We start from the raw sequence: 22,544 nt of genomic DNA on the forward strand, positions 1-22,544 counted from the left end.
TCAAATATGGGGCACCAGAGTTCGTGTGAACTAGAAATGATCATAATGAGTGAGTTCACCCAGAAGCAGAAAGAGTCAAATAGTATATCCTCACTTATATCTGGACACTGGCCCTAGGGGCATGTCCCATGAAAGTCTTCAGTTACCAGGAAAGTGGGAGAGAGGGGAAGACTTCCTACTGGGACTCTAGGTGAGAGAAGTATGGGAGAGTGGGGAAATAGAAGGATCCAGAGGGTCCTAGAAATCTACAAGAAGAACATTATGATGGGCGGATCTGGGCCCAGGGGTCCTGCTCAAACTATGGCACCAGCCAAGGACAATATGTGCAGTAAACTTCGAACCCCTACCCTGATCTAACCAATGGACAGGACATTCTCGACAATTGAGTGGAGAGTGGGGACTTCCTTGTTTTTAATATCTGAGGAGTGTCCCATTGTGTAAATGTACCACAGTTTCTTTATCCATTCTTCAGTTGAGGAACATCTAGGTTGTTTCCAGGTTCTGGCTATTACAAATAGAGCTGCTATGAACATGATTGAGCAAATGTTCTTGTTGTGTGGTGGAGCATCTTTAGGGTATATGCTCAGGAGTGGTATAGCTGGGTCTTGAGGTAGAACTATTCCCAATTTTCTGAGAAAGTACCACATTGATTTCCAAAGCAGTTGTACAAGTTTGCACTCCCACCAGCAATGAAGGACTGTTCCTCTTTCTCTACATCCTCGCCAGCCTGTGCTGTCACTTGAGTTTTTTATCTTAGCCATTCTGATGGGTTTAAGGTGGAATCTCAGAGTTCTTTTGGTTTGCATTTCCCTAATGACTAAGGACATTGAGCATTTCTTTAAGTGTTTCTGAGCCATTCGATATTCCTCTGTTGAGAATTCTCTGTTTAGTTCTGTACCTCATTTTTAATTGGACTATTTGGTTTGGTGGTGTTTAATTTCTTAAGATCTTTATATATTTTGGATAGTAGTCCTGTCAGATGTAGGATTGGTGAAGATCTTTTCCCACCCTGTATAGGCTTTGTTCTGTTGACAGTGTCCTTTGCCTTACAGAAGCTTTTCAGTTTCATGAGGTCCCATTTATTAATTGTTGATCTCAGAGCCTGAGCTGTTGGTGTTCTGTTCAGGAAGTTGTCTCTTGTGCCAACGAGCTCAATACTCATGCCCACTTTTTCTTCTAACAGATTTGGTGCGTCTGGTTTTATGTTGAGATCTCTAATCCTCTTGGACTTTAGTTCTACAAAGAGTGATAAAGAAGGGTCTATTTGCATCATTTGCACCAGCACCATTTGTTGAGGATGCTATATTTTTTCATATGCTTAGATTTTTACTTACTTGATTCCTTTGAGCCTTGGTTTTCTCATATGAATGATGGGCATAATAATATTGCAAAGGACAAAAGACAAAATGTGTATAAAGTGCTAGGCAAAGCAATTAAAGTATAGCAAATGCATAGTTCTTTGTAGCTGATACAGACTAAAATACATAGTGAATATTATGGAAATATATGATTATAAACTATAGCCAACTCTTTCAGGATTTGTAATAGTGAGTTTTTTAGTAACAGCAGAGTCTCAGTACATTAATGTCTTTGGTACTAAACATCTGTCCTGTGACTGAGCTTGCTACTAGTGCACTGCATCACAGCCACATGTGCCTCTGTCAGCCTGATTGACATCAAGTGATGGATGTCAGCTCTTGGGTCATCTCACTGTTTTTAAGGACCTTAAGAGATGATTCACCCCAACTGCTCATTCTCAGGGTGCAGAGACTTTGTCAAACCGTCTGTTTTCCAAGCTTCTTGGCTCAAGTGGATAAGAAGTAAGATTATCCTCAATTGCAAGGGTCATATTGTGAGATTTTCCTTGATGTTCAAGTCAATCATTCAGGTGACTAATTATCAGTTATCATCAACATTGATAGCAAAGACCTTCAAAGAAAAGTTCCTTTGGGGAACTGCACATGTTCAATTTATTGAACACTTTGGACCACACATTCTTAGTTGTGTGTGTTGGTGACAGAGCTTCCCAAAGGTGATCAAGTCTTCACCTGGAAATTACCAAAGAACAAAGATGCTAGGATGATGTAGACTAGTTGAGTTGGTCAGGATTCACAGGAAAGTTGTGTTTTACTGTTCCCAAGTAAGCTTATGTTGGCATGTGTTCTGTGAGCCCCTGAACCAAAGGAAGCTCTGTCCCAACCCTGGGGACTCCTCAGCTTTATACTTCATAAACACACAGCAAATAAACAGAAGTCAGTATCTTAGGATATATGAAGTAGAGAACATGGTTGCCTGCGAAAAGGAGCTATTCCCAAAATTCTTTTTTTTAAAGAATATGCAAATTCATACATACACATGTACATACAAGAATATACACATAACATACACTTGCACAAACATAAACACATATGCATGCATACATACATACACAATGCAAATACACATATATGTGCAAGCACATATACATGCAAACATTAGCAAAAAAAAATTACACTGCAATAGGCCCCATAGATTTAAATACTGAAACCTTTCATTTATATCAGTAATTCATATACAGCTATATGGGGTGAGAAAGGTTAATGATGGAATTTTTTAAAGTATGTTCCATTGACTATAAATGGCAGATCTGACAGTTAAAATGAAAATTGTTCCAGAGGAAACTTTAGTCAAACTAATTATTTGAGACGTTATAAGGATGTATAATTATATTCTTCACCTTTTAAAAAAAGTTTTATTACAAATGTGCTTTTAAAGAACAAGTAGAGAAATAAAAGCTGTAATTGTTCTTAATTATAGCTAACTGTAATTGCACTCAATTGCAATATACTGAATATCACCAATGCCTAAAGAAATCCTGGCATGAGGCAGTGCGCCCACGTTCATGAGATGAGGTATAGTTTTATGAATATTCTCTTATCTATAATTTAGCTCTTTTACTGTTGATTCCGTTTCAGTTTGTTTTATTTTATTTCTTTATTTTAGTGATTGTAGAGACATAATTGTCATCTCTGAATGTGCTGAAGGTTGTAGATTTCATCTGGGGTTGGTTCAAATTTCCCATTGCTGCAAAACAGGGCATAATGGAGACGGTTCAATGAGCGACTTGGACATGACCCACTGTGGCTGACACGCTGAATGCATGCATTTGAATTTCCAGAGGGAACATGAATACCACATTTAATGTATCCAGCAGAGGCTCTAAGAAGCAACACGGGAAATTTGGAGGCTCTAAAATGACATTAACTGTCCCTCTGCTAACAATGCCTAGAATAATGTTGTTTCAAATAGGTACAATTATCTTATTCATGAAAGGTGCATGCGCTCTCTCTCTCTCTGTCTCTCTCTCTTCCTCTCTCTCTGTCTCTCTCTCTTTCTCTCTCTGCCACCCCGTCTTTCACATATATACATATATACATATATACCTTATGCTTATTTTGTGTATTCACAAAGGCTGGCCCTTGGTCCTTGGGGCTAAGTGAACCAGTTGGTGCCCTTTCCCCTCTGCTCCTCCCCCTTCCTTCCCCCTTCCCCTCCCCATCGCTCTTCCATAAAATGGTAATTGATGGGAATATCTTCCCATTGTGACTAGAGGAAAGTTGATTTAAAATTGACACTGTAGTATAACAAAGAAGTTAGCTTTAAAGTTATGTTGTTGTTGTTGTTGTTGTTGTTGTATGTGTGTATGCTTGTTCATGCCACGGCACGCTCATGAGGAGGGTAGAGGACAACTTTGTGGTGTGCTTTCTCTTTTTCTACCTTTTCATGGATTCTGGGGACAGAACTCCAGCCAATAGATTGCATGGCAAATGCCTTTGCCTGCCGAGCCATCTAACTGGCTCAAGAAGTGGGTGTTTGCCTTTATGGAAGTGGATATCTTATTATATAAGGGCAACTTCTCCCCAATTAACAAGAAACAAGTTCTCTTGTTGCTCAAAACAACCTTCATTTCTCCTCTTTTCCATGGCTGGCTGCTAAGAGCTGTCGGCTCTGAGGTTAGAGTTACTTATGATATAATTTCTGGTCCATTTTTTAAAGAAACTCCTTTTAAAGAAACACACCTTTGAGCTTCATTTCCTTGTATTGGCTGTTGACCAGGCCTTCTGATGAACTATCCCTGAGACAGAGGACACTGCAAGCCCCGGCCCTGGGTGGCCACGGTCGTCTCTTACATCACAATATAGAACAGAACCTAGAAAGGCTGTGAGGACTCAGTCCCAGTTGTGTTCTTCAAAGAACCGCAGCACCAGACAGGAGGCATAAAGCAACGTAACACTACTCTAGAACACTGCAGGAAGTGCAGGCATCAGTGTGGTGCACCTCTTCATGTCTTTCATCAGTCACTTCCTCCCAGGAGCTCTCAGTCTGTGGTGCACCTCCCTCCCCAATACTCCTTTCCCTGTCTCCCGTTCCTCCAGTTCACTCCACCCTCAGCGGCCTCTACTGCACAGACGCATTGGTGGCTCCCACCTTGACCTTAGACTTTTCCTCAAGACAGTGGCTCTTACAGAGGAGTCCAGTGGGGTGGACAGGTGGATCAGCGGTGGAGTCCTTATCTACCATATATAGACTCTCAGTTCAGTCCCCAGCCGCTTAGCTTTTCACCCTGTCCGTCCACTCATCTGTACACTTGCGGCTCTATCTTCCCCAGCAGATATGAGAGCCATTTAAAACTCCTTCCATCCTCCTCTCCCTCCATCCCTCCCTTCCTTCTGTCCTTGCTTCTGTCCATAGTCTGTCAGAGAAGTGACAGGAGGAAGTAGCCCATGGCTACCTACGAGAGTGGTCTTGATTTCATGTGTGTGGTTTTGTGTTTCCTTTTCTTCTCTGAGAATACAAGTTGGTAAATGAAACGTAACGCGCCATTTCCAAGCTCAGCAACTGTCCTCCAGGGCTGGTAACATTTGCCACTGCTAAAGCCTGTGTAAGTGCGTTTTAATGAGCAGGTATTGTTACCCGGTGGCCTAGTCAGGTACTTACTATGTCATGTCATTTAACATGGTCGACTCACTGACTGGCAAGAGTACAGTGATTATTAATACAATGAGCCAAGGACACCTGGTGGCCTCCTTCAGCCCAAGGAGCCACTGGCAGTGTTGAAAACAGGCTCATCTTCCCGGGAGGGTTCATGAGGCAAGTGCCAAAGTAGCATTTGTGAAAGAAATGAAAACAAGAGCCCTTAGTACTACCTCAAAGTGACAGGAGGGACAGCAGTACCACTTAAACAGTGGCCTCTCTTGTGGACCAGTCAGGCTAGATGCACTCTTTGCCACGCTGATGAAGAGAAACCTCCAGCAATTTCACTTTCAAGGTACTTGGGCACAAGGACACAGACAATAGCAGGCATTTGCAGCGGTGTCATATAAAGGATACCAAAATATTATGAATATGTCTTGAGCCAAGTAAAATCTTAGCAACATCTCCATAGATGAAAATGAGGACTCTCAGAAAGAAACTGGACAGAACACGAAATAGACAGGCTCTATTTTTCTTAACTGTATTGCCCTTCTGATGATCCGAGTGCCTGCCGGCCTGCTCTCAGAGGCAAGCTGCTAGCTCCAGACCATGTCCACTATGTTTTTCATGTGTTCTGCGGGGTTCGGGAGTCAGTCTTCTGTGGTGTCAACTCTCAACAGGCCAGAGCCGCAAGCCTGTCTGGATATTGATGAGACAATACAATACCAAATATGTATCAGGTGACATAAAGGGCAATGCTACCTCATAGACGTTTGCTTTTAGAAAGCCGGAAGCTGTAAAAAGTTTTACCCACCCCCACCTTGTACCCTGGCAAAGCTGCTGCAAGGCAGACACCAGATGCTTGTCTGTGAATGTGGCTGGCTCACTATGTACTCACTGACACACAGAGGGGTATTGGTACCCAGGTAAAGTATCCGAAAAATCTGCACGCACTTTCTTTCTTTCTTTCTTTCTTTCTTTCTTTCTTTCTTTCTTTCTTTTTTTCTTTCAAGTCAGGGTTTCTCCATGTAACCTTAGCTGTTCTGGACTTGATTTGTAGACCAGGTTGGCCTCAAACTCACAGAAATCCACCTGCCTCTGCCTCCCAAGTGCTGGAATTAAAGGCATGCACCACCACACGCAGCTAAAATCTGCACTTTCATCACAGGGTCTGGTCTCATCTTTGCCAGCATTTTGAATGTACACTCAAGTCAGCCTATATTTTTTTTCTTTTTCTTTATTTTATTTTATTTTATTTTATTTTATTTTATTATTTCTTGAGACATAGTTTCTCTGTGTAGCCTTGGCTGTCCTGGATTCACTTTGTAGACCAAGCTGACCTCAAACTCAGAGATCCACTCTCCTCTGCCTGTGGACAGCTGAGATTACAGGTGTGGGTGTGTGCCACCACACCCAGCTCAGTCTATCAGGCTTTGTTTCTAAACAGGTACTGTCTACTTCAGGAACACTCCAGGAAGAGTTGCTAAAAGGAGGGGGAAAATACACCAGTGCAGAGGAAAGAAATGGGCATAGGAAACAACCACAGAGTGGGAAAGGCTGCGTTTAGGGCGTCCTCATATTTCCTGAGTTATGTCTCTTAAAGGAGGTCTACAAGGACCTCCCTACATAAAACCACAGTTCTCCCAAACACTCCAGCTTTTACTTTCTACTGATCACATGCTGTTCTTCTTAATAACATCCATTATGTAAAATAATAATGAATACTTCAATATTTCCTGTCTTTCCCATCTAGAATATAAAGGCTCTATTAGTAAAATTTGTTATTGTTTGTTTGTTTGTTTCGTGACACAGGGCCTCGTGTGTCTCAGGTTTACCACTATGAAGCTGAGGGTGCCCTTGAACCTTTGATATTCTTGCCTTTACTTGCTGAGGGTTGGGATTGTAGACCTATGCCATCATGCCAGGATTGATGTGATACTCAGGAGAGATGCCCTGGGCATCTTGCTTGCTGGCCAAGTTACCAACTGGACCATGTCTTTAACCCTTGTTATTTGCTCTGACAGCGCATGACCAAGAATGACTGCACTTATGTTTACATGAGAGAGACAGAGACAGAGACAGAGGGAGGGAGGACATACTACAGCTTCTATATATTTATACTACACCACACAATACCATCATGATTTAAAGTGTCAGCCTTTAAATGCCTGGGCTCATTTCAGATTTGCACCCTTTAACTGACGGACAATATTTTCCTGTCTCATCTTACATAATGCCCCATAGTTTCACAATAACCCCAATTTCATTAAGCCTACATTAGGTGCATGCAAATAAACACCTAATAACATGCAGCAGCTGTTAACTCAATAAGACCCCGGCATGTATGATCAGTTACCTGTGCGTGTGTGCACAATAGTAGGTTTTACCATGTAGTAAATGCTCGTGTCTATGCAGACGTACAGTACATATGTACACATCTTAAGCATGTGAGTGAAAGTGGAGGAAGTTCAAAAGGCAATGAAAATAAAGGGAAAAATGAAAACAGACGCCCAATCGGAGGGAGAGCCGAGCAAGCACTGAGCAGTGTCTCCGGGTTTTGCCAAACCGAGAAGAAACTGGCATGTCTACACTGTTCTGAATTTCCTAGCGCTGAGGGCCGCCATGACCTGCCCCGGGTCAACACACAGTTGCTGGTGGCGCCTTTAAGCTAATGTTCGTACTGCATTATTTGGAAACAGATCTAACTTGAAAGGGCCCCAGTTTGTCTCAAGTGGAAAGAGTGAGAGGGAATAGAATGGGGGGAAGGGAAGAGATGAAGAAGAAAATGATGACAAAAAAAGATGAAGGAAGGGAGGACAGGAGAGAAGGGGGAGGGAAGAGGGGAGCGGAAGACAAAGGGAAGACAAAGGAATGGGGGGGGGATGAAGGGAGAGAAGAGAAAAGAGGCGATGGGAAAACGAAGAAAGAAAATGGGATGTTTGTCTGATGGTAATGCTTTCACCCCTAATTAAGATATAGAAAACCTTATTAGACTCTAGGACCAGAATACATAATAATAGTGAAGCGCGTTTTACTATTCAATTTTTTAAAAAGCAAGTCCTTCTACTTTCAGAAGACTCAAAGGTTCCCTAGGAGACAAACACCCCAGCTCAGAAAAATAGGTATCACGCTCACATGGGGGCTTATACCCTCTGCTCTACAGTGGCCAGCTAACTTTGGAAACTGGCAAGGTGCACAGAGATACCTGATGAGCACTGGCTTCAGTGTGTAGTAAGAAAGATCTGCTCACACGGTGAGGGCAAAAAAAAATGACGAAAAAGCACCTTGCTTCAGGTGGCACCATAGGCAAAGGGCTCTATATTAAAGATCGACAGGGTGTTTGTATTTAAAGGAATGTCTAAGTAACCCTGTAACACACCTGCAACCCTGGTCTGATGCTGAAGAGTGTCTATCTCTTCTGGTCCCGGTCCCCGTACTTCTTTTGGTAAAGTTCAATTTCCACAGGGCCTTCCTGTCTGTTGCAGGTTACCAATAGCCTGTAATCAAAAGATAGAATTATTAGTCTGTCCTGGGTGCTGAGGTCTTCATGGGGTCACGGCATGGTCAAAGCTGCACATCCCAAGAGGAACATCTGCCACCTTTCACCTTGCTATGCTTCCTAGACTCTGGGAAGCTCTTTTTCCTGGGAGTATACTATTCCACTTTGCCATGTCTTTCATTACTGTTCTCGCTCAACTTTTAGCATTTGCCTTCTTTGAGAAATCAAAGTAACTTGGAGACATGAAGGTAAAGGAAGCCAGTGTAGCTCAGCTCCAAATATTGTCCTAGCTGCAGCCATTTCTAAACCTGAGCTGCAGAGGCTGCCGTTGCTCAAAAGTAGAAAGCATGGCATTCTTCTGTTACACTCGTGGGTGTGAGTGTGTGTGTGTGTGTGTGTGTGTGTGTGTGTGTGTGTGTGTGTGTGTGTGTGTGTGTGTTCAGGGTCTGAGGAACAAGTATTCAAATTTCTATATGAGACATGATGTTTGACTAAAAAGAACTTGCTTTCCATGATAACGTTGACTGTGAACTTGACAAGACCTGTCCTCAGCTCCAGGAGGCAAGCCTCGAGCCACACCTGTGAAGAACCATTTAAATTAGGTTGACCTCGGGGCATTCCTGGGAGAGATCATCTAGGTTAGGTTGATTGACTTGAGATGATTGGCCCCACAGGAGCGAGGCACCACTCCCTTGGCCTGGGCCCTGGGCCTCACGAAAGGAGGGAGCGGAGCATCAGCGCCCCTTGCTTTCTGCTTCCCAGCTGTGGTACAGCTTGACCAGCAGCCTCAAGCGTGTTCTTTTCACAGCTTCCCCCGCCATGAGGTACCCTCTAACTATTAGCCAAAGCAGAGTCTTCCTTGCTTACAGTGATTTTGTCAGGGTATTTTTGTCACAGGAACAGGAAGTGTAGCTAAGACCTTTAACCGTGGAATATCAGAAAGCACGCATCGCCTTGTACATCGCCCATTACCGTAGCTTTTCTTGTAGCGTGAACACTTGGGAGAAGAATCGAGTCTACATTCATCTTGGTGAAACACGTGTATGAAATGCTCGTCGTGCCAGATGAGTAAGTATTAGAGAGTCGGAAGGATGAAAGGATGCTAGCAGCAGGCGTTAAAGGTCGCTGCAAAGCGCCTGGTCTCGGTAACACCTTAAAATTCCCTCACCAGGCTTGCAGTGGAGAATTAATAGCATAGTTTAGTATCATCTACTAAGTTACATTGCTCAGAGGTTTGTCTGCAAAAGCCACAAATCCGAGGACGTATATAACTAATTCAGATGATTTAACAGTAGTAAATGCTCTAAAACTGAAGAAAGAAAATACCCTCGGTTAAGAAGCCTGGGCTTTTCCTGATTGGCTGATCTCAAAAAACGCTGAGTTGTTGATCTTTGCAGCCTCATCCACAATGGTTCTTTTCTTTTGGCCAGCTTCCTTGTTTTTGAGATACGGTCTTGTTATAAGAGCAGGCTGAACTCCAACTCATGATGTTCCAGAACCCTGGGATTGAGGTCTGCACCACCACACCCAGCTTGATTTATCTGTTTAAATCTCAGCGTTCCCGAATGGAATTCTCAGGCATGTGATGATGTCACTTTTTACCCAGCATCTGTCTGGGTAAAGACAGACCCAATGCCTTTCCTCTCCGAGTGTAGATCTACTGGGCAGCTTTCTATCTTGATCTATACATACAAATCTACCCGTAAGTCACCATTTGGAATTTCCAGCTCATTTTTTAAAAAAGAAAAATAAATAAATAAATAAATAAAACAAGAAATTGAAGACACTTGAGAATCATGCCCTTTCCTCAGTGTTTAGACTTTTACTGTCCACAGATGTAACTTCACATCAGTTTTTCCTAAGTGACTTGTCAGTGTTCGTCTTGCCGAAGTATCCAGTTTTAGCTCTCAGAGAAATAAGAACTTTTTCACAGATACATTTCATCAGTTCTACATCACTATTAGTTAAATGTAGTGTACAAAGCGCTATTCCTCTCAGTGAGTAGGGGAAGCAGTACTCTCTGTGAGCATAGAGATGTAAGTGGGGAGACGCAAGCAAGGCACGCCTTGTAGGGAAGGCTCGGGTATTAGGTTTTCCTGGCACTGGCGAGTGCTAGGCGTGCAATGAGCACTTGACTTACAGGGGGCTTGTGAGAACTTCATCCGTTCTGTCAGAATCACTGCAAGTGAGGGCAGTTTTGTCCCTGGAGGACATTTGGTAATGTCTGAAGATATTTCGGGGGAGTTACAACTGAGTAGGAGATGGGTGGATATTTCCGGTATTTAGTGAATGAAGGACTGAGAGGCTACTAAGCATCCTATGATGCTGCTGTTCATTGCTTTTTCATCACTGTGACGAAATCGAAAGGGAAGGATTTTTAAAGGGGGAACAACTTATTTTGATTCATGGTTTCAACGTTTTCAGTCCTTTGGATCAACTGTAGCGCAGAGGAGAGTGGGAACAATATTGCCCCCCCCCCCCAGGGACTAGTCCTTTCTCCTGCCTCCCAACAAGGCCATCAGATGGTAAATGTATCAAGGTATTCATGTGTCGAGCATGTCCGAGCCATCATGTCTAGTCATTACTCAATGTGTCGGTGTACCAGGTGGGAGCCAAACCTCTCACAAATGAGACTTTTGGGAGATACTCAGATCCGAACTACAGAAATCCCCAGAACAGCATTTCAAGTGCACAGTGGAACTTTATCTGGCCCCAAATGCCGGAAAATGCCAAGGCTAATTGGCTTAGTATAATGCATGAACAACACCATTTTTTGTTTTTGTTTTTTGGTTGGTTTTTGTCTTTTCTTTTCTTTTTTAAAGATATCAGTAAAATTAAAATATTAAAAATGTGTAAACTGGGAAGCAAATATAATTATCTAAAGGATCCAAAAGAAAGATAGTTACGGCTTAAGTGTAGGCTGTCGCTGCTACTATGAGCTAGGGAGAAGAACACTCAGCCAACTGAAAAGTACTAATATATGCAAATGAGAAATCACATTTACCAGATACTTTTAGTGTGCTAAAGGTCATAAGGAAAAAACTGAGAGAGGGGTGTTTCTTAGCTGGCTTACTCACAGGGGCGAATTCTGTTGGGAAAGAGAAAGTTCTTATGAAGACACTAGATTCTTAAAGGAAATGGATATAAGGCTGGAGAGATGATTCAGTGGGTAAGAGTGTTTGCCTTCTAAGCCTGAGACACTGATCTGCAATCCCAGCAGAGACATAAAAAGCTGGGCGCGGTCATACAGCATGCCTGTAACATCACCTCAGTTGGGGGCTGGGGGGCTGTCTCTCACTGCTGGCCACCAGTGTGGGCCCAGGGTCAAGTGACAGATACTGTCTTAAAGGAACAAGGCAGAAATTGATAGGGTAGATATGGAACAACATCTTCTGGTATATGCAAACTCACAAATCACACGAATGTGCACATATACACACATATAAAAAAATATTTCTTTTTTTTTTTCTGAATTTATTTATTTAGTGTGTTGTCTGCAGGTGCCAAACCACAGGAGTGGGGAGGTAGTCTCAGGAATCTAACTTGGGTCAGTAGGTCTCTTTACCTACTGAACCGTCTCTTCGGCCCAAAATAGATCTCTTAATCAATACAAACAACACTTACCTCTCAATAAAGAAAATATGAATGAGAAAAAGAGGGAGAAGAGATTCAAAAGAATTATCTAAGACTGTAGAGAAGATGAGCTTGTGGCTTTATATTTTACCTGTGTGGCTGCCCATCATGAAAGGACCACATTTCAGGAGAGCAGTTTGGCAAAAAAGGATCAACAGTCACACAGATACTAACCTTTTTTTTTTTTTTTTTTTTTTTTTGAGGCAGGCTTTCTCTGTGTAGCCTTGGCTCTCCTAGACTCACTTTGTAGACCAGGCTGGCCTTGAACTCAGAGTGATCTGCCTGCCTCTGCCTCCTGAGGATTAAAGGCATGCACCACCACGCCTGGCCATAAAAAAATATTTCTTAAAAATTAAATGAACGTGTCCGGAGGTGAGCAGTGCCCTGAGGAAGGGTAGTTTCTCTCTGAAAGCCGTTTTTATAGTCACGAAAATGGGAGCCTTACCAAAAAGGAAGGATTCTAGAGGCGCTGAACTTAAGAACATTCATTTATTTCTGAAGGGACTTTGGTATCCAGTAGCCAGATACCACCACAGACAGGAAGTGGAAGGAGACAGCTCTAGACGCTACAGGGTCAAGAAAGGTGCTCAGAGCTCGAAATCCTTGATTTAGACTGTGTGAATGAGTCTAGCTTGCAGATGACCCCCCTGACCAGGCCAAAGCACGTGCCCTAGGAAAGTCAGGAACCGTTGTTCATAGCCACATCAGAGCTAAGGAAATATATTGACTCTTATATGTGTAAATATCTTTAATAAGAGTCCTCAAAAGATTACGAGACCTTTAAAAACTAAATTTCTATTTCTTAAAATTATATATTGAATTCCTTAATGTAAAGTCGAGCTATCTTTTCCTTTTTTTTTTTTTTTTTTTTTTTTTTTTTTAATGTGTATGGGTGTTTTTGTCCACATGTACATCTGCACTACCCATGGAGGCCAGAAGAGGGCATCAGATCCCCTGATATTGGTGTTACAGATGATTGTGAACCAACATGTGTGTGCTGGGAATCAAACACAGATCCACTGGGAAAGCCGTCAGTTCTCTTAATCACTGAGCCGTCTCTCCAGCCCCTTCTTTTACTTATAAAATGTCACAACATAAGACTTGTTTCTCCTTTGACTTTTCTTTATCCACCTCTGTTTAAAGAGTGTATCTATGATTGACGGTAGGCACAATGTAGCAGTGAGGGAGAAGTTAGTCTTGAAATTAGAGTCTGGTCATTTTTATTATTACATTACGCAGCATTTAGTTAGTCGTGTCTCTTTTACACATTTGAAATATGGCGGCTCCAGTATTCAGCAACCCAAAGTCACAGAACATCTTGAGGAAGAAATGAAAAAAGAGAAGCAGGAATCTGTTGCTGAAGAAGTTGAGTTCTGCACGAGCTGTGCTCTTTCCTAAGCGGCAGATGGCCAAGCACATGTACCGATATCCCCAAAGTCCTCTGTTCTTAAGTCACTCTGGGAAAGAGATTACCATGCCCCGGTTCATTGTAAATACCTAAAAGGCAGTTTGGGATATTTTTTTCCTCACTAATTTCTCTTCTGGTTGCTGCATGCTTTTAATTTTCAGTATTTTAATCTCAGTTAAAGTCTACCAACAGAAAGGAGAAGCAGTTTTGTTACATATGTGCATGATTTCCTTTGAAAGCAACCGTGGAGATGTTTATAGGCGCTAACCAGAAAGGCGATCAACCACCTGCACGTTCCATATCGTCTCCACACATTGCCTTGTGGCATTTTATGATGGGATTAATTTTCATAGTTACCACAATGGATTTAATCTTGCTTGTTTTCTTTTTCTCTAACAGAGAGACTGCCGCAGAGTTATCTGGAAGTCCACCAAGGTGAGCAGCTGGCTTTTCTTATTCTCATCCTGATTTTGGAGCATGTAAAGAACAGTGTTGTGTCCTCTTTAAGCGGGCTTCTCCTTGTCTCATATGATTGTGCTAAGAGATTATGTATGAGTCATTGAGTCATGTGGAGGTGATGTCATCAAGAAGTAAGAAGGCCAGTATATACAAATGATTTGGGGAAATTGTTCTCATTCTTCTTATCTCTTTAGAAAGATAGATGATTGATAGATAGGTGACAGATAGGTAGATAGATAGATAATAGATAGACGATAAGTAGACTATAGTTGATAGATAATAGATGATATATGCATAGATGATAGTAGCTATATTTGCCTAGAAATCAGAAAAATGCTGGCTCCTTACTAAGGTCAAAAGATTTGGCAATCAAAGATACTTTTGTTTTGTTTTTTTTTCCTTTAATGTACCAATTATTATTGTATTCAGAGGTTAATGATTTATAAAAGAACCCCATGATTCCCCTAAAGAACCTGACTGAGTTTTAGTAGTTAAAAATGCATTCGAAATTGTTATCATGGTATAAATAAAAAGAAAGAAAGAAAGAAAGAAAGAAAGAAAGAAAGAAAGAAAGCAGGGTGTTTTTTTTTTTTTTATTTTTTTTCCTCTGTGCAGTCTTGGCTGTCCAGGAACTCTGTAGACCTGGATAGCCTTGAACTCAGAGATGTGCTTGCCTTTGCCTCCTGAGTGTTGGGATCAAAGGCATGCACCACCACCGCCCAGCAGGGTGGCCATCTTTTAAAAATCCATTTTACTGAACACTGTGTATCTAGGACCTGGCCTTAGCATCAAACCTTCTGCTCAGTCTTTGAAGGTACTAACTAACCATTTGAGAATCAATTAGCATGACACGGAGGGGGGGAAGGGGGGGCATTGGTTGGGAACTGCTGATCAGCCATTAAGATAATCTCAAGAACAGAATAAGGAACAAACAATGTGATGCTAAATAGCACTAGCAAATGGGAGGTTCCGGAGCATCACAATCTGAAAGAGGAATGAAGCGGGTGAGGCCCTTTTTTGTACGTCAGGAAAAACTTGCTAGTGGAATCATACCCTGATACTGACTCCCAAACTATTTTGGTGTGATCCAAATATTTAACTTGCTGTGTGTGCCCATTCTTTGGATAGCATCTCAAAGAAACATCCCAAAGCTGTGCCAGCCTACAGGGTTAAACCTCTGGGTGTGTTCTGATGTGTGTGGCACTGCTGAGTTTCTTTGTCATGGTGCTTTCCCACATGGAAAACGTCTGCCACCAATGGCTGAGCATCCCATCATTTGTAGGGTGCCGGGATCAGGCGGGGGGGGGGGGGGCGGGGATTGTGTGTCTACTTGTGTTTGCGGTGAAGAAGTTAATCCTGAAATAATGGAATGAGGAATGACTTCAAAAGTTTTATATTAGGGCTAAGATGTGGACCACCTCTGTATTGTCAGAGAAGACCTACACCATGCTGTAATCATGCAGATGAAAATTACTCATATGTCTGAAAATCTGCAGAGCCGCCTGAATTCTATTAACCAGTGCTTTATTGTGAATACCAAGCAGCATTCGCGTATTCCCCAGCAATGATCTTTTTGTTGTAGTTGGTTTATTACCCAAGGGACAGAATGCTCTATTCTTGGGTTTCGTGGGTGGTATTTTGGTAATGAGCCTATTTATTTTTTTGTCATGAATTTTTGTTATCCTACTGTCGAATAGTGTTGAAAATCAACAGCACAGTGGTGACCCTATTCTAACTGCAAGTCGCAGTCATTTTCATGCATGTGTGAAAGAATGAGAAATAAGGTTGAGTTGTTTCTCAATTATGCTTCTGTTACAGCCTCAGGTACTCTGTTGGCTTTCTCCCGGGGCAGCTTAGGATATATATCCATTGACAAGTATTTCCCTCCTCATATTAACATAAAATAACATAATTATTTCATAATGAATGTTCCCCTTGGTGTCTGGACCATTTCTTTGGCAAGCCTTTGCTTGTACAGCCTTGCAGAATTCCATGCCTTGTTCAGCTGTCCGCCTGTCTTCAGATTCCTTCAGCCTGTCACTGAACAATGAGCCCTCTGACACCTGGGTATCATCTAGAACAAGGCATCTGTAGGTATTTTGTTTGTTTCTCGGCTAATGATTAGTGGAACATGACACTTGGAGTTTTTTATCCTTTTAGTCATAAAGGCATGCTTTTGCTGTGACATCTAAGAAAAATGGAAAATTGCAATCCAGGCAACTGCTAGCTAGTGATATGTGGCTACAAGTGGCATTTTATAACACTGTTATGATTCTGCTTTCAATGGCTTTGACTGGTCTTGAAAACTTCCAAAAGGCCTTTTACAGCTGTTGCGGTGGGGTTGGGGGTGGGGTGGGGAGATATTTCACCTTTAATTGCCTTCCATGCCATTAATTTCAAGTTGCCAGCCACAGGTTGACAATACTCTGTACAAATGGACAAATCACGCAGCATGGATTGTATCTCAAAAGCTGAAAATGCTTTGAAGTTGAAACCAGATACAAGGTGCCTGAGCAAGCATCAGCTTCATTTTCCATTGCTAATGATAACCTAAATGCATTTTTGAATTCTTGCTGTTGCTGAAATTAAAGCTTAGTAATAATATGTCACCAGAAAAAAAAATATTAGATTACATGAGCAACATGCACTCTAAGCAATGTAATTATATTATAAATATTAAAAACCAATGATCTTGTCAAGATTAAAACAAACATTTAAACCAACTCTGTATAATACTCATCTTGAAGTGTTCTGCAAATAGGATGCGTGCTCCCTTCCTTAAACTGTGAGAGCAATCATTCTGTTCTCGCATATGGCTTCTTGCTTTTATCTTACATGTAGCAAAAGGCAATTCAGCAATTGGAACAGTTTTTCGATTACAAGCATTTGTTCATGTGAGTGTGTGTGTGTGTGTGTGTCTGTGTCTGGATGTGTGTGTGTTCGTATGCATGTATATGTGGATAGATGTGTATGCAGAAGCCAGAGGACAGCTGCATGTATCATTTTACAGATGCCATCCTCCTTGTGTTTTTTTTGGGGGGTGAGGAGGGTCATTTTTTTCTATTGTTGTGGGTTTGCTTCTTCCTTTCTTCCTTTCTTTTTCTTTTTCTTTTTTCTTTTCTTTATTTTCCCCTAGGAGGTCTCTCACTCTTCTGAAGTTCTACAGTTAGGTAGGCTGGATGGCCATTAGCACCACCAGCAGCCCCCCCCCACCTCCCCTCCCCTCCCCTCCCCTCCCCCACTGCCCCAGCCTTCCCTAGGGATCTGCCTGTCCTGGCCTTCCCAGTGCTGGCATTGCAAGTGCATGCCACCATGCCTGGCTTTTTAAATGGCTCCAGGGAATCTACTTCAGTCCTCACTCATGCAAGGCAAGCACGTTGCCAGCTAAGCCATCTCTCCACACCTATAGTGATGTTTTTTCCAATTCTGTTTCGTCTGTTGAAGATAGTTCAGTAGTTTAGGTAGATATGTTCAAAATAAAACATAATGGGACCCCACTTGTCTGATGGAGTTGAGGCACTTATTTAATTATAGCATGAGGGTTTTTTTTTAATGTAAATGATGACTATACAAAGAAAACTTCTACTCTGGATAACAGAATAAAGCTATATACAAGGTTTATGGCAACTCAGGCTTTCCTGTCTCTATGTGCCATCAGCTGCTGCCTTTTGGATGAGAAGAGAAGGGATTTCAATTCCCAGTTCACATAGTCCCCAGTTATAGACTTAACAGTATGGAAAACAAAGTGATTAAATAGACCTCCATAGAAGCGTCCTAAGCACTGCAGGAACGGTTCATGAGCCGGCTCTGATACACGGTCCCTCCTAATCAGGGTGCTCTGTGAAGAACGGGAAGTGCCAGTCACTGAAACTTAACAAAGTGAGCCATGTGAGCCAGCCGCTGTCTTCCACTGGATTTCAGCATCACTCAGTGGGAATCGGAGCTGAGAGTTAATGATATGAAAGAAAAACTTAATATTTTCTCTTGCATCCATACTCGACACCTTAGTAAGTTTTCCTTGCATCATCTATGGTGGTGAAAAAATAATACTACCATGACATCACTTGATCTTGTAATATCCCAGAATCCTCTTCTCTCAGCTCCACTGCTTGGATCCCAGTGAAAAAGCATCAGTACACTGGCCTAAGCAATCAGTCTCCAGACTCGACTCTAGATGGATTGTTGGAGTTCTGGGCGCTTCTGAGCCCACACAGGTAGTGTGACCCTCCCTATGGTAATGTCTAAGCTCTGGATCAGCCTCTTGATCCCACGAGGACATGACAGCCACTGTATGGGTGACTACACTAAGGAGCACGTTTTCAACTTAATGGTATTTTCAGCTTATGTATTTATCAGAACATAACCCTCCTCATTAAGTCGAGAAGAATCCATTTAAGCAATAGAAGCCCCCAGTCCTGAAGCACAGGGACCAGAGCAGTGCATTAGTGTTTGAGACTCTGTACCAAGAGAAGAAAATCGTTTCTCTTGGACTATCAGATCAAAGTCCCTCCACAGCACTAATACTTGGGTACTGATGCTGGTGTACCGAGCCCAGCATACTGATGCTCTGCAGAGAACTTTGTTTTCTGAGGTTTGAAGTGGACTGTACCATTTCTCATCAACCATACCTCTGTCATGGATGTGCCTGGTCAGGAAGCAGCAAGGAGGGAAAGACAGAAGCAAAGGGAATTAAGATAAGCTCGGACGGCTCAAGTTGCGACTTGTGGCTCTAGAGGGTTTAAGGTCGGGGCTTTAGTTCTCTGTGGAAGCTTTGGTAGCTAACACAAACTCATATTTCTCATTGTCCTCAATACAAAACGCATCTCCCTTGAGACCTTTAGAAAGTAGTGGATAAATACATTGGTTCTCCGGGTCAGTTTCTTATCCCTTTAAGAGCCGGTGGACACATACTTCTGTTCTCTCTACTGTCCTTGCACCTGCATCCAGTGTGGCTCCCTACTGATGAGTTTGATTATTTGTTCGCTAATTTGACAAGGGTAGGTCGGATGCGACATATACGCCACGCGTAGACTGTGTGGGAGAAAACTGACAAAACACCGACTCTTCTCTCGGGTACTTGAATCTAGTAGGGAAAGTACAAGTAAACCTGGTGCTAGGCACACAGTGCTTTTTGTGTAGAACAGGAAAAAAAAAACCCCACTTGTAATGCTCAGTGTAAATTGCAAACTTGACAACCAGGAGGCAAGCCTCAGGCACTGTGAGGGAGCATCTAGATTAATGTTAGCCTCTGAGGCTGTCTGTGAGGGGTCGTCTTGATTAGGTTAATTGACATGAGAAGGTCTATCTTAATGTGGACAGGATCACCGCAGGATGGGGGATTCTGGACTATGTAAGGGAGGGAGCAAGCTGAGCGCACACTCACAGGGACTAATCCATTGTTCTGCCAGTGCAAATGCCTACCTCCCTCTTACCTTTGTATTTCCATTTGTTCCGGCCCCACGGGCTTTTCTTCCCTCTTCCTTCCTCGGAGAACCCTCTCCTGAGCCCCTGCTCTCAGCAGCGCCTTCTGGGACACATCTACCCAGGGTCCCGTTGCCATCTTGTGTTGTCTGTGCAGCATGTGTACCTCTGCTTTCACGGTCACCGTGTGCCATCTCCCTACTCAGACTTGGAACAGTATCTTCACTGTCTGTCCAACTTGTTACACCCTTCGCAAGACCCAGAACAGAGCTGGCAATCACGAAATGGTTGTGGAATGACTGTATAAGTCCCCATTTTAAAAACAAGGAAATTGAGATCTAGTCTGCTGCAATTTACTCATCTTCCTTCTCTGGGTGCCCTGTCACTTCCTTTTTCTTGTTCTCACCTCCCAAATGATCTCCCACTCTTTTTGGGGTTAGGGACAAGTCATAACCACAAGCAAGTCTAGTGCAAAGCCCATGCGTATAAACAAATACTCACTTGAATAAAGGCATATTGTTTGTTTATGTATTGTCTCAGCCTGATTTTGCACTGTAGTGTCAGAGTTGATTCATGGTGATAGAGAAAGCATAGCCTGGAAATGTAAAAATATTTCATATTCACTGTATGTAAAAGTTTTCTGACCCCTCTCCTAGATACAAGTAGTAGATATTTTTTCCTATAAAGTTTTCTCTGTGCTGGACAATTTTACTTTCTTTCTATTATTCCCAAAAGTCCCCAGTGACAGCATGTGTGCCATCTAATGATGTCATTTTCCAGAAGAGTTTTATATCTTTTATATAAAGAAAAAAAATATGTTGAGAACCCAAGTTTATCCCCAATGCTTAGTACTGTGTGGAACATAGAAGGCACTGAATAAATATTTGCACAAATGTTTGACTGTTTAAGTGAGTCGATATTTGAATTAATTAGTAGATGTTTGAATGAATGAATATTTGAATTGATTAGTAGATTTTTGAATGAATGGATGAATTGAGAGGAAAGGGGGAAAGGCCCAGAGCAACCTCCAGTGTTGGAACAGGTATGTGATTCCTACATCCATCTCTCTTCCCACTCTGCTCAATGCTTCATGATCTTTAGTGTCCAGACATTTTCATCTCTTTGGCTGGGAAGTTGTTAGGCTAATGTTGACTCTGTAAGCTGTCTAGAGGAGTTACTGTAGAGTGTCAGAGAGCCTACAAGGCCAGGCATAGGGCTCAGACAACCTTGAGTTCTCTGGGTGCCACTTCTTGATTATGTTAATTCGGTGTATCTACCTCTTTTTCTCATTTATAAATTTGGAAGGCTTCTAATACTCATTTTATAGAGTCAGTATAAGGAGATAATCCACATAAGGCAGTTAACTAAGCACCTGGCACATGGCCCACAGTGGCTACATCCTGGCTATTACTGTGGTTCATCCCAGGTTAGCATTAGCTAGTTGTTTCATCAACACTTGAATGGTGTTACTATCTATGTCGGAGGTGTTGTCATCCTGCATTGTAAGAAGGTGTCCAACAAAATCGCTCTTCTCCTGTGCTTTGACTTCAAATTCAGTCTCTCGTCAAATTCCTAAACAGTCACTTAGTTCTGTGAGCTTGTGTCCACCTCTTCACTTCCCACTGCATTGTTTTCCTTCATCGGTGTTTCTGAAAAACAAGTGGCAAGATACATGTAGAGTGCTTACACAGTGGTTTTTTAAATGACTACAGAGAAATTAAGAAAAAAAGAAATTAGGGTAGAATATTAGGTGAAGTTTAAGATAGAGGGAATAAGTAAATATAAGCCACTAATTCAAATTTCACTTTTCAGTGCCTAGATGTCTATCTAACTATGAGTGACATGCTTGGTGGCTTACAGCCACATTTGCCAAGGGCTGAGGATATGGCTCAGGGGAGAAAGCATGGGTTTCACAAGATGAGGTCTGGATCACCAGAGCCCATGGAAAAGCCAGGCAGATATGGCTGCTACTTATGTTCCCAGCATGGGGGGAACAGTGGTGGGGTGCCTGTGCAATGTGCAAGCTCACAGTTCAATTAAGTGATGCAGCATCAATAAAGTGGGAATCAACCTTGGGTCTCCTTATACCCATACATACACAGTGCAGATAGTCACACACACACACACACACAAAGTATTCTAAGTATTAAATTATTAGTGGGTGTATGCATATGTAGCCATTTGACTTTGTTATTGCACATGAAAATAGTGATTAGCCAGGGCTAGGATACAGACAGAACCTCACTTACAATGATTCAACCTAAAATCTCTCAGGCTTATGGTGACAGAAGAGAGATATCCACTCAGTAGATGCCACACTTTAAATTTTGACTTTTCTCTTTCCAGGGTCTCTGTAAATGTGCACAGAGAATGACCCACAGTTCTCAGTCAGCCATGCAACCATGGGCCACAGTTGATACTCTAAGTGCTCTGAATTGCCAGTGTTTTCAGTACACAGAGCCAGTGCCTTATATGAGACAGCCTGAACTTTACTATAACACATGCTTTCTGTCTGATGGTTTTGCCAAATCATACATAAGCTGTTATAAGGGTTATGAGAACTTTAAGAGCGCTAGATGAAATAGGTTAGATATATTTTCCATTTAGGATACTTTAAACTTGTTCTTTTTTTTAAATTAATTCATTCATATTACATCTCAATTGTTATCCCATCCCTTCTATCCTCCCATTCCTCCCCCCTCCCACTTTCACCCTATTCGCCTCACCTATGACTGTGACTGAGGAGGACCTCCTCCCCCTGTATATGTTCATAGGGTATAAGGTCTCTTCTTGGTAGCCTGCTAGCCTTCCTCTGAGTGCCACTGGGCCTCCCCATCAAGAGGACTTGGTCAAATATAGGGCTCCAGAGTTCATGTGAAAGACAGTCCCCACTCTTCACTCATCTGTGGAGAATGTCCTGTCCATTGGCTAGTCTGGGTAGGGATTCGATGTTTACTGCACATATTGTCCTTGGCTGGTGCCATAGTTTGAGCAGGACCCCTGGGCCCAGATCTGCCCATTATAACGTTCTTCTTGTAGGTTTCTAGGACCCTCTGGATCCTTCTATTTCCCCATTCTCCCATACTTCTCTCACTTAGAGGCCCAATAGAATGTCCTCACACCTATCCCACTTTGTTACTGGTAGGTGAAGACTTTCATGGGACATGCCCT

The 22,544-nt window shown here is 42.3% G+C and overlaps 1 protein-coding gene and 1 long non-coding RNA gene across 9 annotated transcripts in view; one reads left to right on the forward strand and one right to left on the reverse strand.

Moving 5' to 3' along the window:
• Positions 1-10,360, reverse strand: part of LOC311598723 — a 28,981-nt gene extending 18,621 nt beyond the window's left edge. The window contains exons 1-2 of one of the 2 annotated variants that reach the window (XR_014779636.1): positions 9,779-10,360; positions 8,333-8,450 (exon numbers count right to left, since the gene is read on the reverse strand). This is a non-coding gene — a long non-coding RNA (uncharacterized lncRNA). Of the gene's footprint in view, positions 1-8,332; positions 8,451-9,424 lie in introns of both variants that reach the window. The other variant, XR_014779637.1, reaches the window with a different exon arrangement.
• Positions 1-22,544, forward strand: part of CELF2 (CUGBP Elav-like family member 2) — an 823,768-nt gene that overhangs the window by 411,309 nt on the left and 389,915 nt on the right. For all 7 annotated transcript variants that reach the window (XM_084783998.1, XM_084784007.1, XM_084784009.1 and 4 more), the window contains one exon: positions 13,893-13,928. Coding sequence is in view for 6 of the 7 variants with exons in the window: in XM_084784007.1 (XP_084640133.1) it covers positions 13,893-13,928 (36 nt within the window). In the remaining variant the exon portion in view is untranslated. The remainder of the gene's footprint in view (positions 1-13,892; positions 13,929-22,544) is intronic.

This window comes from Acomys minous (genome assembly GCF_964271855.1).
Source record: "Acomys minous genome assembly, chromosome: 5".
NCBI lineage: Eukaryota > Metazoa > Chordata > Mammalia > Rodentia > Muridae > Acomys > Acomys minous.